The 19896-nt window shown below is 45.9% G+C and overlaps 1 protein-coding gene across 1 annotated transcript in view; it reads right to left on the bottom strand.

Annotated features, from left to right (window-relative positions):
- Positions 1 to 18028, bottom strand: part of SERAC1 (serine active site containing 1) — a 35883-nt gene extending 17855 nt beyond the window's left edge. The window contains exons 1-9 of the mRNA XM_007945278.1: positions 17938 to 18028; positions 14492 to 14528; positions 12213 to 12349; positions 10658 to 10747; positions 7376 to 7507; positions 5284 to 5405; positions 3601 to 3729; positions 2550 to 2663; positions 255 to 417 (exon numbers count right to left, since the gene is read on the bottom strand). Of these exons, the coding sequence (XP_007943469.1) occupies positions 255 to 417; positions 2550 to 2663; positions 3601 to 3729; positions 5284 to 5405; positions 7376 to 7507; positions 10658 to 10747; positions 12213 to 12349; positions 14492 to 14528; positions 17938 to 18028 (1015 nt within the window). The remainder of the gene's footprint in view (positions 1 to 254; positions 418 to 2549; positions 2664 to 3600; positions 3730 to 5283; positions 5406 to 7375; positions 7508 to 10657; positions 10748 to 12212; positions 12350 to 14491; positions 14529 to 17937) is intronic.
- Between the last annotated feature and the right edge of the window lie 1868 nt (positions 18029 to 19896).

Raw genomic sequence — 19896 nt, 5'->3', positions numbered from 1 at the left:
TACTTCGGCCATCTTGTTAGCTGCCCGTCATGGCAGACACTGCTCGCCCCTGGTGGCCTACACACTGGCCGTGAGCTGTGGGCTGGCCACATGTCTCAGCAGCTCCCTGCTCCTGCGTCAGCACCTGCTCTAAGGACCCACAACTAACACAAAGCAGAACCTCGACGCCACTGAAGGTGTGTTGTGAGGGGCGGAGCTGGAAGAGGGAGAACCGAGGACCGTGCCCCCAAACACCCGGTATCCACAGGCGTTACCTGAGTGAAGGATTGCAGGATGAAGACGTTCGTTGAGAGCCATGTTCCCGAGGACGCGCATTATGTTCCTCTGCACTTTGGGGCAGTCCCTGTACAGCTGGTACAGCCTCTGAAGCAGCTGCAGGCCTCCGAGGGCTTCGATTTGATCACAATGTGTGGGTATCTAGCAGGATAAACGGACGGGAGCACCCCTTAAGCTGTGCAAACTCCCGACACAAGAAGTCCCAGCATCTGCCCGGGACCGAGAGCACCGAGGACAGGCAACCTCCAGTCTTGGCTCATCTGAATGAGAAAGCCAGCCCTGTCTCAGTGGAAGAACTGCAAAATCTTTTAAAAGAATTCTCAGAAGACACATCTTTCCAGGACTTCTGAAATCTTTACTCTTGAAATGACCCTGCTTGGCTCTTGGGTCAGAAGTAACGGGACAATGTCATTATTACAGACTTGTTTCAACTTCCAGGGATTTTTGGATTGGCTCAGGACCACCTTAAAATGGTTCTGTAATCTTAGGAAGTCAGCCACCAGGTCACAGGAGGTAATTTGACGTGAGCAGGCAGACACAGCCAGGCAGCTCTGAGGACCTACTCATGACCCTCAGGTAGGCAGTGACCCTGTCTACAGGACTGGTCAAAAACTCAGGAGTTAGAAAAAGTTTAAAAAGAGAAAAGACCAAGTAAAAATAAAAAGAAATTTGACTGTTTAATGGACAAAGAGAAAAAGGAAACGTATATTAAGGTCAGATGACACAGTTAACCGGCAAGTTCTTTCAATCTGTCTAATGTCACTGGAGGAGCCCTGTGGCACAGTGATTAAGTGCTCAATGACTAACCGACAGGTTGGTGGTTCGAACCCACCAGCACTTCATAGGTAGTCTGCGTCTGTAAAGACAGCCTTGGAGATCCTATGGGGGGCAGTTCCACTGTGTCCTCTAGGGGCGCTGTGAATTGGAATTGACTCGCAGCAGGTTTGGTTTGGACTTTGCTTCCATAAAGACTGACAGCCTTGGAAACCATATGGGGCATTTCCAACCTGTCCTATAGGGTTGCTATGAGTCGGAATCAACTTGATGGCAGTGGGTTTTTGGTTTTATAACATCATTGGGCACTGCCTTGCCGTTCCATCACCAGTTTCACTCACTGGTATGACAATGTCACATACATATAACAAGCTTCACTTTTTAAGTTTTTATTAACGTTTATCACATGTCAAATATAAGTATGTTTTTCAGAGATCTAGCAGGTAAGGTATGTAAGAATCTGAGAGGTTTCTGGAAGGGTAACTGTGATGTTCCGTGCGTTGTAATTCCAACTGAAGCAGCTCATACTGCTTGAGAAGCTCCCTGCGAGTCCCACACACTCCGGTGCGCCTTCCCACCTGCCCTTCTATGCCCACTTTATTAACTCCACTTTGTGTGCAGGGCCTAACTCCACCAGAGGGACTCAAGATGACTGGAGAGCCCCTCCCCGTACACCAAGTCTAATGGTTCCCAAATTCAACTGGAGTTTGGAATCTCCAGGCTGCTGCTTCTCGTGGTGCTAGGATGGACACTGACACCCATTTCATCAGAGATGCCTGCAAAATCCAAATCCTGGGCTCCACCCCAGATCTACTCAATTAAACTCGCGACTGTGAACAGGAAGTAGGGTGTCACCCCAGATCTACTCAATTAAACTCGTGACTGTGAGCAGGAAGTAGGGTGTAACATGCTTCCTGGGTGACGGTTATGCACGGAGGTCTGAGGACCACAGAGCTAAAGGTCACTGTCGTTTTCTTTTTTAAAACAAACTGTGATCATGATGGAAAAACTGCCATGATGCCCAACAGTTAAACATCACTAAAAGATGCTTCAGTCATCATTCAAGAGTATGGTCAGCCAACTACTTGCTTTTTTTCTCCCATGCCACACCTTTGGCAGATGTTTTCATAGAAATTCATTAACTGATAATATTACGGATAAAACGGATTTGAGGAAATAGGAGATATTGTAACTCAAATGCAAATGTCACATTCACAAAGCAGGTGGCTTTCTTTATGTGCACTATCATTAAATCCATTTTAAAAAATTCTTGACAATAACATAATTCATGTACGATTGTCACCAATTTTAACAAGTGGGGGAAAAAAAGCAAATTTAAAAGTAAGGGAAAGCTGATTTTTCTTTTAAAATAAATGAAGATTGATCACTGTCCTTGCTGATCACCTCCCCTGCTGATCACTGCCCCCCCATGAACAAGCCACATGATTTACTCAGTGCAATCGTAAAAAGGAAACCATGGTTGGAACGTGTTAAGTTACCTCAGAATGCTTTACTATGGCTTCTAAACAGAACGTTTCTGCAGTAGCCGAAGGAACTTTTCCAAAGCTTTCTGCATAAGGGAGACCATTTCCTCCAAAGCACCATAAGCCACCCTGAAAGTCAGATGATTACAATTTTTACAGAAAAAAGTGACTAGTATTTTTTGTTTGACAAAATAAATCTCTGTACTATAGACAGTACTATGACATACTAATATGTGGGACTCAAAATATTTTGGCCCCCACCAGTCAGTCTGTCAATCTGTCATCCTGTGGTGACTTACATGTCGCTGTGAGGCTGGATGACGCTGGTATTTCACACACCAGCAGGGTCACCTATAGTGGACAGGTTTCAGCGGAGCATCCAGACTGAGACAGACTAGAGAGAAATGTCCGGTGACCTACTTCTGAAAATCGTCGTTGTTGTGTTGTTATCGTGTGCCATCAGGTCAAGCCCGACAAGCAGCAACCCCTCCTTGGGCTTCCAAGAGAGTATCTCTGTGGAGGTAGATTGCCCAGTGTTCCTTCTGAGGCAAAGTTGTTGTTATGTGCTATCAAGTTGGACTCAACTCATAGTGACCCCTCGTTGGGTTTCCAAGGCGGTATCACTACAGAAGTAGATTGGCCAACCTTCCTTCTGAGGAGTGGCTGGGGGGTTTGAACTGCCAGGCCTCTAGTTAAATGCCTTAGGCTTAATGACACCAGAGCTCCTACTTCTGAAAATTAGCCAATGAAAACGTTATGGGTCAGAAGGGACCATTGTGCTTAGTGATGCAGAGGGTCAACGAGGAGATGGGAGACCCATCACACCAGTCACATCAGTGGACCTGAACATGCCAGCGGTCATGAGGCTAACACAGGACCAGACACTTCGTTCTGTTGTATGTAAGGTCACCATGAGTCAGAGTTTACTCTACAGCAGCTGACAGCAAGATACCCCAAAAACTGAAAGGGGACTAAGTACCAAGGTTCTAAGTGGTGGCCTGGGTACCCAACTTGGAGAGAGTGGGCCCTCTCCATCCTCACCACGTGGGTGAGCGTGGGAGCTTACCTTCTGTGCAGCCAGACTCTGACTGCTCTCACTCAGAGCCAACGACGTAAAATACTGGATACACTCGTCGTCCTCTGTTTGTGGCAAAGAAGCCAGCAAGTGCCTGAGTTCCTCTTCAATGGAGAAATCCTGAGGAAAAGGGAAAGGAAATCTCCAAGAAGAAACTCAAGAGCTGAGTAGAGCAAAGGCAGACAGAAAAATCATCAGGGATAAACGCACGTGTTCAGTCTTGAAAATAGCCAGGAGACTAAACATACAGGTAAATAAGAACCATTCAAGCTTGGATTGGTTAGTTCCATGTCTGCCACCTGAATCTGCAAGATAACCGCTGCTGCACCACCACTCATCTGTCAGTCTATCGTCCTGTGGTGGCCTGTGTTGCACTGGAGACTAAAAAACCAAACCAAACTCACTGCTGTGGAGTTGGATCCGACTCACAGCGACCCCTCCTTGGGCTTCCCAGGCGGTATCACTACGGAAGCAGATTGCCCAACCTTCCTTCTGAGGAGTGGCTGGTGGGTTTGAACCTCCAGCCTTCTGGTTAGCAGTCAAATGCCTTAGGCACTATGCCACCAGAGCTCCTCACTGGAGGCTGGGTCACTGATAGTTCAAATACTAGGAGGGTCACCCCTGGTGGACAGGTGTCAGTGGAACTCCCAGACTAAGACAGACTGGGAGGAAGGACCGAGTGACCTACTTCTGAAAATCAGCCAGTGAAAATAACCACCTTATGGATCACAATGGAAGACTGGCTCACACAGACTGGCCCGTACAGACCAGCCCATACAGACCGGCCTGTACAGACAGGCCCGTATAGTGCAGGAAGATGAGCCCCTAGGTTGGAAGGCACTTCAGAGACACCATGCTCACAACAATGGGTTGGAGCAACCAACAGTCCCGCAGGTGATACAGGACCAGGTAACACTGTCCTGTCGCACATGGAGCTTCCATGAGTCAGCACCGACTCAACGGCCACCCCCACCAACGAGCTGGAGCTACTCCTCTTTCAATCCAGATGCAATAAAGAACACCTCATTTTCTCTAACAGCTTATATCAAGTACCTACGTTTCTATTTTTCAAAGTCTGACCACTAACAAAGACGCTTTAAGATTTCCATTTTCCAGTCTACGCAGGGGGCTCGGGACACACGCATCAATGTCTAGAGCAGGGGTCATCCTCAACCCAAGGTGATGTTGGTCCCAGGAGGCATTTACTCTGTCCTATAGGATCACTATGAGTCAGAATCGACTCGATGTCAGTGGTTCTGGTTTGGTGTCTGGAGACATTTTGGTTGTTAAAACCGGGGGTGCTACCGGCATCTAGTGAGTAGAGGCCAGAGATACTGCTCAACAGCCCACAATGCACAGAACAGCTCCCAGAACAAAGACTTATTTGGTGTCGAGGTTGAGAAGACCTTAAACCAAGTGGTTAGTTCATGGATGTGGATACACTATGAAGTTACCCCTGACGTACAGAGATGTTCAATCCCCAGAGAAGGAAAATACCAGAAGCACAGTACCCCTGAGAATTCAAGAAATCTTTGCCTGAAAACCGCCATTTCAGTTTACATCTGGGGTGCTTGGGAAAGGGACCCAACAGCTACTCTTTGGTGGTTTACTCTGCACCCGAGGTGAAGACGGTGCAGGAAACCAGTCCTCGTGCTGAGTTCTCTGTTTACTTACTTCCTTCACAGGCGGCAGAGGCGGCGGTGGGAGGAAAAAGCGGAGGTCGCTCTCTTTGCTCCGTGCCAGCCCAATCAGAGTTGTCGGATCACAGGCCTGGGCGATGAGCCTGTACTGGTAATCTATCGTGAGAGTAGATTTAACATCCCAATTAGCTTACAGCGGTTGCAAGGACTCAATGAACAAGGTATCTGAAAGCATTCTCATGTTTAAACTGCTATGTGAGTTTGCAATTTAAAATCTCACAAGCATTTTTTCACAGCTGCATTTACAGTCCTCTAAACTAAAACAGTGCCTAAGGCACTTGACTGCTAACCAGAAGGCTAGCGGTTCAAACCCACCAGCCACTCCTCGGAAGGAAGATGGGGCAATCTACTTCCGTAGTGATACGGCCTTGGAAACCCAAGGAGGGGTCACTATGAGTTGGGTCTGACTTGACAGCACATAACAACAACAACAACAAGCTAAAACCCCAACATTTCCATGGCTGATCTCCCAAGGCTCCTTGATCTCTCTCTGGATCCCAGGTCATCATCTACAAAATGCATTTTGAAGAAATAAAGCCAAAATATGAAGACGGGGACATCACAAGCAACTCCTCTGACCCCTTCTTTAACAATTCAGCTCTCCGAAGCTCTGGCCACTACTGGTAACCATACCTGCAGGTGCACTGCGGCGGCCCAGGAGGTCCAGGGAGGTTCTCTTGTGAGGCTCCAGGCTCTATTTCAGCTTCATGATTTAAACATGCCATTCTTTATGGACCCAAAGCAAAATTCCTTATCAGACCAACAAGCACAAAGGCAGACATCCTTTCAATCATGGCAGTTCCTAACCCAGGGAGGCACTCCTGGATAACACAGGGAGCTCTCTCCGCATCTACGTGCCACGGTCCTCCCGACTGTTCTGATACAGTGAGTCTGGAACCAAACCAAAAACCAAACTCACTGCCATCAAGTCAATTCTGACTCATAGCAGGCCCTTTTCCAAGGCAGTAAATTTTTACAGAAGTAGACTGCCCAATCATCCTTCCACGGAGTGGCTGGTAAGTGTGAACCACCAGCCTTCTGGTTAGCAGTCAGGTACCTTAAGCACTGCACCACCAGAGCTCCTAGAGTCTGGAACAGAGCCCTAGAATGCTGATTCTGAGAACAGTGTTTACATCAAAGACGCTCATGTTTACCTTACAGATGATTGCAACTGTAGCCACTAACCAATCAACTAATAACATGTATGAAGTCAGGATCTTATTCTGAGATGCAACTTTTTTGTTGTTAACCCATTGTTATAGACGGCTCTACAACCAACTGTAGATGAGTCCCTGTACCAAGCAGAGCGGGTCTGAGCCCTAGCTCATGTACATTCACTGCAGAAGCAAGTGACTTTTAAAGAAAGTGAAATACTCTAAATATTCCTAAAAAGTAAATGACATGCAATTCAGGAACATTTGCCTCAATATTAGTGTTAGAGCCAAGCAGACAATCTGAGTGAAAGCAGATACAATTGCAGGGTGCAGCAAGCAATCAAGAGATTTCATTAATATGAGATGAACAAAAAGGGAAGCACAATGTGAAGCATTAACTGTCAGAATCAAGAGTTTATCCCAAGAAACCAAATAAACAAACCCACTACCGAGTGGATTCACACTCACAGCAACCCCCACGGGGTTTCCAAGATGGTAACTCTTTACAGAAGCAGACTGCCTCCTCTTCCTCCGAGGAGCAGCTGGTGGGTTTGAACTGCTGACCTTCTGGCTAGCAGCCAAACGCCTTAGGCACTATGCCACCAGAGCTCCTTTATCCCAAGGAAATAGCTAATTAAATCAACCTTTCGTCTGGTAGAAAGTTCCACAAATCCACCTTTCTCTGTCTGAGGTTTTCTTGCCAAACTCATCTGGCTCCCAGTCTAGTAGGCTTTACTTCATCACTGGGGCTTCTTTTGTAAACTTTTGAAAAGTGGTTTTTACATTTTACAATTGCCTCAACTCTTTCTTCCATGAACTCTCAGTCTGTTTTCTCTCGTACCAGAGATCAGAGCTGGCTGGCAGTGCACTTGTGCAGGTGGGTGTCAGGTGGTGTCGGGTGAGGACGGTTACCGTGCCAGTGGTGAGCCTGTGACATCTCCTGCACGGCCTGCAGCCGCACTGCCCGGTCGCTCGACATGCTCTTCCTCAGAAGCAGCCACACTGGACACTCGTGGTCTTCCACGTCCACTGTGCAAAAGGTGTCTGCAAAACACAGGGCATGTGCACAGTCAAGAGGACATTTTTACTCACATTCACATAACATGAAATTTACCAAGAGGTGAAATCCATAACATAAGCCAAAAACCAAACCCACTGCCATCGACAATTCCAACCCAGCAACCCCACTGGGTTTCCAAGGTTGTAAATCCTTATGGAAGTAGCCCGCCTCCTCTTCCTGCAGAGCAGCTGGTGGGTTTGAATCACTGACTTGGGTTAGCAGCCAAGTGCCTTATCCACTACCCCAGAGCTCCCTGAAATCCTCCACAGAGGCATTAAATTCATTTAGAGGCACTGATGATAACTGACGCATTCGTTTACAGTACTGTCATATTATTTTGTTACGGGTATTAAGTGTACATGTTTGACGTTTTATATACTCGCCAAACCAAACCAAACTCACTGCCATCAAGTCATTTCCAACTCACAGTGACCCCAGTGGGTTTCCAAGGCTGTAAATCTTTACGGAAGTAGATTGCCCTGTCTTCCTTCCATAGAGCAGCTGGTGGGCTTGAACTGCTGACCTTCCAGTTAGCAGTCAAGTCCCTTATACACTAAACCACCAGAGCTCCCTGTTTTATATACTATATTGCTTCCTTGTGTGGTTTTTTTTGGCTCTTCTTCCCAAAAAAAAAAACTTTTTATAATAAAAAATATCAAACAGAAGAACTGAAAGAACAGTACAATGGACATCCACACACTCACCACATTTGGCTTCGATACCTGCTGGTACACTGTCCTATTTGTCCCATCTGTTTGCATGTATAATGAGTCCTGGTGTTCCAATGGGTTAAGTGCTCAGCTGCTAACCAAATGGTGGGCAATGGAACCCACTCAGCACCTCCACGGGAGAAAGACCTAGGTATCTACTTCCATAAAGATTACACCCTAGAAACGCCTGTGGGGCGGGCAGTTCTTCTCTGTCAAAGGGGTAAGCTCTAAGTCAAAACTAACTCAACGGCACCCAACAACAACAACATACACGAGTGCATGTATTTAAAAAAATAAGTTTAAAAGGAAGTTGCAGACATAACGCCTTATCCCCAGTCACCTCAGAAGCAGCCTGTGTCCTTCTACATAAGCACGTATTATCACAGCCACGAATACTAACAAAGACATCCACAATCTTCTCATGTCCAGTCCAATGCCACAGTAAGTTTCTACAACTGTCCCCACAGTATTTTTAGAGCTGTTTTTTAAAACCAGGATTTAATTGCCTCTTTAGTCTCTTGTAAATGTATAAAGTTTCCCACTTTTGCTTTCTCTGGGACCAACTTTTTTTTTTTTAACTTATGATTTGGGTGAAAGTTCACAGAGCAAATTCACTTTCCATACAGCAGCTCACATACACTTTGTCTCACGACACTGACTACAATTTACCCCAATGCAACAGCTCCCCTCCCACTGCCTCACCACAGTTACCCCCTCCCTGTGTCCTTCTCCTTATGCACTCCTGCCCCCTGAGCTCTCTCCCTATGCATACACAGCCCTTCTATTCTCCCATGATTGTTCTCTCCAATGAGTGTATCCACCTAATGTAAATCCTCAGCTCATATGCCTGTCTTTTGTTTCACTGGAAGCCTCGGGTGTGGGTTCATATCCAGACCTGAAGGACAGCTAGGGGTCATAGTCTCAGTGGTTCCACCAGGCTCTAACAGACCAGCAAACCTGGTCCCTTTTTTTTTTTCCCAAATGATTTTGAGTTTTGTTCCACATGGTTTTCCCACTCTATCCAGGATCTCCTACATAGATCCCCCTCTGAGTGGTTGACAATGGTAGCCGGGCACCATCTAGTTCTTCTGGTCTCATAGTCATGTAGGCTGCAGATCGCATGGTGTACCAGTCGCTTGGACTAATTGTTTCCCTGAATCTTTGGTTTTCTTCATTCTTCTTTCCTTTGGATGAGGAAAGACCCATTGTTGCATCTAGATGTCTGTTTGCAAGCTTTAAGATCCCAGTCACTATTTGCCAAAGTAGGAGGGGGAACAGAACAATGTTTTGTGTAGTGTGTTATGTCAATTGAGCTTGATGTCCCCTACAACTATGGTCCTGAACCCACAGGTTCAACTTCTCGCTCCCTCTGGGTAGCTAGCTGTGCCCAAGAAGTGACTACAACCTTGTCCACTCTACTATATACCTGGGAATTCTTACAGAACATACAAATACACTTGTAGAAACACTGTCTGCCAACCCTATGCATGGTCTTGGGCACAGCCCCCCTGCATAGACAAACCTAATAGTTCAGTCTGGGACCAACTTTTGAAGGCGGTCAGAACAGCTACCTCGTAGCTCATATGGATCTCCTGTGAAATTGGCTTTTGTGATGCAATGGGCTCATTGTGAGAAAGCATGGGAGGGATTTCCTGGCTAGTTAAAATTTTGAAACTACCATGAAGAGAACAGCACGTTCATCTCATGATTTATTTAGAACTATCCAACAGCAATACATCCATTAAGATGAAAAAATATGGCCCACATTGAGCCCTTAAAATTAAACACAACCCCACACGTACACCAATGTTCACCACAGCACTATTCCCAATAACCAAAAAATGGAAACAACCTAACTTCCCATCAACAGATGAATGGATAAACAAAACGTGGTAAAGCCACACCATGGATTCTCACTCAGCCATAGAGAAAAATGAAGGTCTGATGTATGCTATGACATGATGAACCTTAAAAACAGAGGAGTGAAGTCAGTCACTCCCCAAAGGAGCAAGATTGTATGATCTCACCTACACGAAATGACAGGAACAGGCAAGTGTAAGGAGACCAGAGTTTAGTGATGGTGGAGGTGGTGGGGTCATTATTTAGGAAGGAGTGAGTTTGTTTGTGGTGACAGGAAATTTGTCATCAGTTCAGGGTAAGGGGTGCACCATGGGATTAATACAACTGGCACCACTGAGTTGTACACCTGAGGAGGTTGAACTGGCAAATGTGTAAAATACATTTTTACAACAATAAAGAAAGAAAGAAAATTAAATACAATCCAAGAGAACAATGTAAAGCAATCAATTTTCCACAGATATGCTAAACATTAGCATAAGAAACCGAAAAAAGAGTGCCCCAGTGGATCACCAAACGGCTTTCGAATGACTGACAGGGATTCTGAGTCAGATGTCTGGTACTCACCAGAAAATGGGTTCTGGAAGAGTTTGGCTGATGTGGCCAGGACTTTTCTTGCTGCCTTATGAAGTTCTTTTCTTGCCTGGTAGGTGATTCCTAAAACAATTACAAACGTGAACTATACTGCCAATGCACCCATAATGCTACAATCCAGTACTTCAAAGAGCAACGTATAAACTAAACTCCAAATTTTCTTCCCCAAAGAAGATACAAAATACCATCTTTCCTCTATTTTATTGTCACTGTCAATGTGATTAAAACAATATGGGAACACAGAGTTACAGACCCCCAAATAAGCTTGCTCTCCAAGTCAGGCATAAAGTGAAAAATACAAAACACACCACCATTATCTAAAACTAACAAACATCCTCATGTATGACACAGGATTAGCTCCACTCAGGAAAATGTCCCTTAAAAATAGTGTATCTCAAACTGAAACATGGAGGGTAACGGAATTAAGCCCTGCTAATTAAGGCGCTCTGGTGGCATAGTGGATAAGGCATCTGGCTGCTAACCAAAAACATCAGCGGTTCAAACCCACCAGCTGCTCTGCAGAAGGAAGATGGGGCAACCTACTTCCATAAAGAATGACAGCCTCGGAAACCCAATGGGGTTGGTTTTATTCATTTTACAGAGGTAAATTGGAGGCTGTACACTGTTCAGGTGGAGTGAGAACACATCAGCTAAGCCTGTTGAGACAGAAGGTGGCAGGATTCTGACCACCAGTAGGAGAGGCATGAGGTCTACAGACCGTGGGTGGGGCTGTGGGCAGAGACTGCCCACTCGGGAAGATAATGTGCTTCCCTCAAGGTCAAGGCTGACGAGGCAGGGAGGAGTGGCTGTACCGTCCAGTGCGGTCACTCACCAGGCTGCCTGTACCTTGCTGAAAAGACACTGTTCTGCTCTGCCATCCCATGTCCATCCAGCGAACCTGTGATTACTAGTCAGGCTTCCATGTGACCTCAGGACTGAGAAAGGAATGTCCTAACAGGTGCTACCCTCTGCCATCGAGTCAATCCTGACTCACAGCCATCCTGCAGGACAGAGCAGAACTGCCCCGTAGGGTTTCCAAGGCTGTCATCCTTACAGGGTCACAGGATGGTTTGAACCACTGACCTTAACCACTGCACCAGCCTCCTTCCTAACTGAAGGACGGGCTTTTTTGCCTTCATGACACTTTCCCCTGTGTACATAAGGAAGACGCTATTGCTACTTAAGTATCAGTCTCATGAGTTTAGTTTGACACACATCCCTTAAAGCAGAGCTTAGAGATACATGACAAAATTGTGTTTTGTTCTTGCCCAAAGGAGGTCAAGGTTCCAGGTTCAAGCTAAAATAGTCATCTCTTAGCTCACTTCATTGTAGGAGGCTGCAGACCTGGGTTAAATGTGCAAATCCCAGACATGGTCTTCCGTTCATCTTCTCGCAACTTGGTACTCACCGAGCTTGGGGATGCTGAGAGCTAGCAGAACCTCTATCATGTTTTAAATAGACTCGTTTATAAATTCAGTAACTAGCTTCCCTTCTTCATGAAGACAGGACTATTCTACCCCACACTTACCGAGGTTTTCTCTGTTATCCAGAGAAACTGCATTCACGTATATGTACGACTTCATCTTTTCTCTTTCGACCACTTGAGTATCTAGTGTCAAAGACATCTTCAGGGCCAGAACTTCATATGTGAGAAACAAAGAACCTCTAAAAACAAACAAACAAATGACCATCAGTGTAGTGCATCAACGGTACATGGGAGCTACTCCCCTTCACTCAGCTTCTCACAGGAAACTTTCTACACCTACTGGGAAACAGAACATATACACAGCAGCATGCATATAACATAGTCATGTGTGTGTTAAACACTCAGTTTAATCAATAATGAGAAACACCTACGTAACCAGATCAAGACAAGAAACAGAACAGTATCAGCACCTGGAAGCCCCTAGGTGTATCCTCCCTGACCATCATCTGTTCATCTCTATTAAAAAAACCAAACCAAACTCACTGTCATTGAGTCCATTCTGACTCATTTCTGAGGTGGTAAATCTTTATGGAAGTAGATTGCCCAGTCTTCCTTCCGCAGACTTGGGTGATGGGTTTGAACCACCAACCTTCTGGTTAGCAGTCAAATGCCTTAGGCACTACGTCACCAGATTCTGCTTTCATTATTATAAAGTCCTTGCTTTTCTCACAGCATCACCCCTCTATGTGCACCCCTGCACCAGAGGCTAGCTCTGCCTGGGCTGGAATGCATATGAGTACAAGGTGCACCTTTGACTCCGCCTGTGCTCATAAGGCACCTTTGTGGGGCGTGGCTCTCTAGTCCACGCATTTGTTCTCTGCGGCCCGTGATTCATCCACATTGTGTATCCAGCTTCCCCCACAGATGGCGTCTCCATCAAACAATGCTGCTGCACATCTTACATGTCTGGGCTATGCCCATGTACATCTATGCCTCTCTAGGGCAACGTGTGTACTTTCTGACAGCATACATGCTGTTCAATGCCACAAACTTTTTAAAAGGTTAGACCGATTCATGCTCCCATCACCAGCACAGGAAAGCTGTCCCTCTCTTAAGAACTGCACCCGAACTCAAATTCAGGTTTGAAATAAGGTTTGTTATGCACCCCACAAGGGAGACTTCTTCCCTAATGTACATCCATGTAAATCCTGCCACAAGCTCCATGCCGTCCTGAGCCTTCTCCTGGCCTCAGACTCCACCTTAAAGCAAGCGGGGGGCCGAAAGGCCAGATGCTGGCAGCGCCAACAGGGCAGAGAGAAGTGCCCGGGAAGCCTTTCGGGAAGCCTGGCTGAGCAGCCGGAGAGCACACGTGCATGTAGGATTTGTATCGTGCTCTCCGTCAAAGACAAGGTTCCCAACCAGGAAACCCGATTCTTTTCACTCTCTGCCTGAATGGAATGCAGACAAGGCAACTGTGTCACAGAAAAGGGAGAACCATGTGAGTATGGTGCGGCTTCGATTGAACACAACGGAGGAATGTAGGTACGTGAACAAAACGTGAAGATGTAAATCAGATCTCCATCATTTTAGCATTGAACAGTTAACTTCATAGGAAAAAAGTATTACTAGTCAATTCAGAATTTACCAGAAATTATGCACATGCAGTTTCATACATAAATTTAACAAACACTTCCCTGCTCCCCCAAAAAAGAAAAAGGGGAGGAAAGCGTGATACTTTAGGGAGCGAGGCCCGCGCCCACCAAGCACACCTGCTGGAGGCTCGGGAGCTGGGAGAGGTGACTTACTCTCCCAGTCGGCCTTGACCTCCAAACCCAACTGGTGATTTAAGAAACTCTCAAAAGCAAGTGACTGTATTGTTATGCAAATAACATGCACATTACGCCAGAACTGTTTTAATAAATGCCATTATTTCTACCTGTTATATACATGGGCATGTTATTTATGTGGATGCAGTGTTTGAGAAAAACAGAGTACACCGTATTTTGCACAAACAACATGTGCATTATTTGAGTAAAAACACGGCACTTTTTACCTTCTTCACCCACATTAGAACCCAGACAGATGCCGCCTGCCGTGGTGTCAGAGGTGCAGAGGCTGATCACTGAACACCTGCTGTTATTCAGGTGCTTCCTCAGAGCCACCAGTGGCGAACCCCTCTCATCTACTCGGACCCAGGAGAAAACAAGCCTCACACAGGTGAGTAACTCGATGGAGATAACTGGTATAACAGCCAATGATTAAACCTTTCTAATTCCAAAAACTACCTATTTTTCAGTACCCAATGCTACCTTTCAGTCACTCTCATTGAGATTTCAAGTGTCATGTCATGAAGCCAATAGTATTTCCCAACTGACACTTACCCTAGGATAAGGGAGCCGGTAAACTTTATAATATTGCCTTCAAAAAGAAAAGAAAAAAATCAATGTGATGAAATTCAGTTTTAAAAGTTTGACAGAAAATATGCAACAGTGTCTCTCTTGTATCATATACAATCAGGTTTAAGGTATTGTTGATATTTCCCCATGAATACAATCGGTTATCAATGCACGGTGTCCTGTCCCAGATATCAAACCAAAAACTAAACTCACAGCCATCGAGTCAATTCCAACTCACAAAAACCCCCACTGCGTTTCTGAGGCCGTGAATCTTTATGGAAGTAAATCCCCCCATCTTCCTTCTGTAGCGTAGCTGGTGGGTTTGAACCTCTGACCCTCTGGTTAGCAGCCAGAAGCCTTATCCACTACACCACCAGAGCTCCTTGATACCAACAGCCTAATCAGTAAGCACAGAGTACACACAGATAGCCTGTATTCACTACCTTTCTCTCTCCTTCTCTCCTGGCCCCACCTCCGGTTCCCCCAGCCTGTCCCGCGACTGGCACTGCCAGACTACAGACCTTCCGTGGAACATACACCCGGACACTACTGCTGACTCCTTTTGTAGATTACAACCAGTTAAAAAAGGAACTAGGGGAGCACTCCCTAGCTCTACCAGGGCTACAATGAGGGACTGCGATACAAAATGACTTTTTCCAAAGTAATTATGTTATGATTGATGATTAAGTGCCATATATAGGTATCCCCGTTTTAAATGTACTTTATATTATATGAATTTACTTACAAATTTTTGTTTGGACCTCGGGAATCACCTTTTTTTAATGTTAAAAAAAATCCTAGTGGCAGACACAGCTAGTTGCCTATTCAACACACATAAACTTCTTCATCCTTACTAACACAACTTTGTTACCAAAAAAATCCTACTTCCCAGACTCCTCTGCAGCCAGGGTTGGCCAACAGTGTGGCCAATGAGACATGGCAGGACTCTACAGGGCGGGATCCCTTCCCAAATAAAAGACAAACATCCATGAGTGGCTTTTGGCCCTTCTGCCCTTTCATGCAGCCATCTTGGGACAACAAGGAGAACGACACACAGTGGAGACAATGAAGTAGGAGGACAAAAGGACCGTTAAGCTGCTGGTCCTGCTCTGAAGTGTCTCTCTCTCGACTTCCCTGAAGCCAGTGTACTCAAGTTTCTATTGCAAGTGCTGAACACAACCTTAATTGACAGGTATTACCCACAATGGTCAGGTACTATCATAGATTGATTGTGTTCCCCCAAAGCATGTGTCAACTTGGTTGGGCCAGGATTCTCAGTGGTTTGGCAGTTAAGTCATGATCCCCCAGTAAAGTCATGATCTGATGTGATCAGCCAATCAGCTGTAAGAGGATTAGGGTAGGCTATAACACCCTTACTCAGGTCAGAGCCCTGACCCAGTGCAGGGGGAGGTGCCCTGGGCGGGGCCTGTATCCCCTTGTATCTAACAAGAGATAAAAGGAGAGAGCAGTGAGCACAGGGACCTGACTACCAAGAAAGAAAAGCCAGGAGCAGAGCGTGTCCTTTGGATCTGGGCTCCCTGAGCTGAGAAACTCCTAGACCCGGGGGAAGACTGATGACACCTTCCCCAGAGGCTACAGACAGAGAAGCCTTCCCTGGGTGCTAGCACCCTGACTTCAGAGCAAACAGAGAGAGAGGCCTTCCCTGGGCGCTAGCACTCTGACTTCAGAGCAAACAGAGAGGCCTTCCCTGGGCGCTAGCACTCTGACTTCAGAGCAAACAGAGAAGCCTTCCCTGGGCCCTGGCACCCTGACTTCAGAGCCGACAGAGAGAGAGGCCTTCCCTGGGTGCTAGCACCCTGACTTCAGACCTGTAGCCTCTCATGAAAGGATGCGTTTCTGCCGGTTAAGCCCATCCACTTGCAGTATTTGTTACAGCAGCACTAGATAACTAAGGTAGGTGCCAAGGGCCTGTAAGTCTACTTTATCTGGTGTCTAGAGGTAGCGCTCCCTGCGTTCAGAGCTTCAGCCCATGCTGCCAAGAACTAACTGGGGGAGAAAGGCTGCACTGGTAATGCACACCCCTCCCGAGCTCTCGTGCCCCAGTGGCACTGTCCCACCAGAGAGGGAGAGCAGTCACAGGAGGTCTGTGGGGGGGAGAGGGGAAGCTGTGGCACAAAGTGCTGCCTGGCTGCAATGCCTCTGGGACGCCTGCGCTTCTGAGATGCTTCCTGGGCGTTCCCCCAGCCCCAGCCTGTGGCCCCAGGGACTGGCCTCTCATCACCCTCTACTGCTACCACTTGTTGTTGTTGTTGTTATGTGCCGTCGAGTCGGCCCCGACTCATAGCGACCCCTCCTTGGGTTTCCGAGGCAGTATCACTACGGAAGTAGGATTGCCCAACCTTCCTTCCGAGGAGTGGCTGGTGGGTTTGAACCGCCAGCCGTCTGGTTAGCAGGCAAGTGTCTTAGCCACTATGCTACCAGAGCTCCCACTAGACTATCCCTTTTCACTGGACAAGCTGTTATCTTCACAGGAGCACACTGCCAGGTCTTTTCTCCCATGGAGCAGCTGGCAGATTCAAACCACCAACCCTTCAGTTAGCAGCCAAGCACTTAACCACTGCACCACCAGGGCTCCTTAAGTCAAATACAGAAGGATGACTATAAATTTGACATGAAAAATAGGGGAGAAAAGAGAATTTCCAAGGAAAAGGCTGTGTGTCAACCCGGCTGGGCCAAGATTCTCAGTGGTTTGGCAGTTATGATGTCATCATACCACATGATGAGATCTGATATAATGTAATCACTTCCATGATGAGATCTGCTGTGCACAGTCAATCAACTGAAAGGGAATTTCCTTCAGTTTCTACATGGCCTGCTCCCAATATATGGAAAAGCTCTGGGAAAGGTCTCTGGATTTTGCCGGGGATCTTGCACCTGGCTCATCTTCACCTGGACTTGAACCAGTACCCCGCCATATTGCCTGCCAATCCTGGGATTGTTGCGTTCGCAGTCTGTGAGCCGAGAATCTGCACTTTGCCTGCCAATCTTGGCTTCGTCAGCCTCCGAAGCCAGCAACCTGCTATACTGCCTGCTGATCTTGGGTCTGTGAGCCCCTGCAGCTGCATGAATCAGCTTGATGGGCAACCCACAGACTGGGGACTTGCCAGTCTCTACAACTGTGTGAGCCACTTCCTTGAGACAAATCTCTCTGCCCCTCTCTGTCTGTGTGTGTCTCTCTCTATACATGTATATATACACACACATATACTTCACTGGTTTTGCTTCTCTAGAGAACCCAGCGTAGATAAAGAGCATGTATGGCTCTAGGCCTACAAATTTGGGGTGGGCTATTAATACAGAAAAGACATCAATCTGAGGCTTATCACAGAACATATCAATGTCTGTGGACCACCATCCTCTAAGGCGTTTTAGCAATCTAAGATAGCACTGCCAGTAACCTCTGTACTCACGAATCTCTCTCCAGTACGTGTCACTTTTTGGTGAGGGGGCAGAGCTTCCCATTCTTCTGCAACAGGTTACACAGTAAGCAGCCAGCGACATTCTGTGCATGGAGAACAAGTAAAACAGACTGCATTAAACACATGATTTCATTATAAACAAAAAAAACACTTCTTTTCATTATAAAACTTCAACTTCACAGTGGATTATCCACAGAGTTTGATTTTTCAAGATCAGAAAAAAGAACTTTTCAATTAAATACCGTTATTCTCCCTTAAAAACTTAAAATACTTGTTAAAAATAGCATTTTTCGAGGACTTGGATGATTTTTCTTCTAACTATGTCCCTTTGTAAGCAACAATTAATAGGAAACAGGAAACAGATTATCAATCAGATCACCAGTCAGATTATCAATATAGGCATCTAAATCTATTGTATACAACATATAATATATGTAATATACATACTTATATATGATATGTGATGTGTGCCTTATACATACATACATACCTATATATATATATATATATATATATATATATATACAGAAACCTGTCAGAGAAGGAAAAATCAAATATTTTCCACTAAAAGGAGTGACAGAAAAGCGCGACTGCACCATCAAAGGAAGAAAAGCCGTAAGACTTGGAAAAACCAGGCAGTCTGTGGGGTTCTGGCTCTCACACGTTTTACTGTATTTAGCTTTGCTAGTTCCTTCAAGTTCCTTCCAACACCATTAAAAATCGAAAATTTAATAGTTGGCATCCTGTTAAGAGCTGTCTGCCCAACTGCATCAACCAAGGGAAGATGATGTAATAAGGTGCAGTGGTTTCTAGAACAACTCAGTACTCCAGAGTCTTATCTGTCTTTAGAATAATGAGACATTTTTTTCCTTTTCTTTTTGCTATAAAGGAAAAGAAGGAAGGTGCCTTGTGGCACTCATGTAAGAAATGGTCCTTTGGCTGAACATATGGAAACTCCTTGAGTTTTGTGGGAAATTACCTGGTGCACATTTGTTAAGGAACAGCTGCCAGACGTTTGCTCTACGTGGAATCAAACTTGTAGACACTCCTTTTCTTTGTGAATACCCTACTTTTCCCTCCACTGCTTTTCCGGGAAAATTCATACTCCTCCTTTGGGTCTCAGCTTAAATATCCCCATCTTTTCATCCATCAGGTATTTCTGTAACTCTCCAGCAGGTATTTATTTCTTACATAGGTGCCCCAAGTAACTTCCCCCCCACTCCCTGTGAAGCTATCCAATTAGTTTCTAAGCTCCATTTCACGCCCCCCTCTGGTGGCGAGTGGTTAAGCACTCAGCTGCTAACCAAAAGGTCAGTGGTCCAAACCCACCAGCCACTCTATGGGAGAAAGATGAGGCAGTCTACTTCCATAAAGGTTACAACCTTGGAAACCATATGGCACAGTTCTACCCTGTCCTACAGGGTTGTTAGGAGTCAGAAACGACTCAATGGCAATGGATTTAGTGTTGGTTTATTCTGTACATAAGACACCCCGGTGGGATCTTAAAAGGTTGCAAGCACCCATCTAGATACAACAGGTCTCTCCTCGTCCAGAACAAAGAAGAATGAAGAAAACCAAAGACACATGGAAACAATTAGTCCAAGCGATTGGTACACCATGCCATCCTCAGCCTATATGACTATGATACCAGAAGAACTAGATGGTGCCCGGCTACCACTGTCAACCACTTGGAGCGGGATCTCTGTAGGAGATCCTGGATAAAGTGGGAGAACAATGTGGAACAAAACTCAAAACAATTTGAAAAAAAAAAAAAAGGAGCAGGTTTGCTGGTCTGATAGAGCCTGGTGGAACTCCTGAGACTATGGTCCCGAGCTGCCCTTCAGGCCTGGAATTGAACCCACTCCTGTGGCCTCCAGCCAAACAAAAGACCAGGCATATGAGCTGAACATTTCCATTAGGTAGATACACTCCTGGGAGAGATCAATCATG

This window comes from Orycteropus afer, unplaced genomic scaffold (assembly GCF_000298275.1).
Source record: "Orycteropus afer afer isolate SDZICR_OR568_19922 unplaced genomic scaffold, OryAfe1.0 scaffold00135, whole genome shotgun sequence".
In the NCBI taxonomy this organism is placed as follows: Eukaryota; Metazoa; Chordata; class Mammalia; order Tubulidentata; family Orycteropodidae; genus Orycteropus; species Orycteropus afer.
Note: the sequence above shows the minus strand (reverse complement) of the source record. Positions and strands in the feature narration are given on the sequence as shown.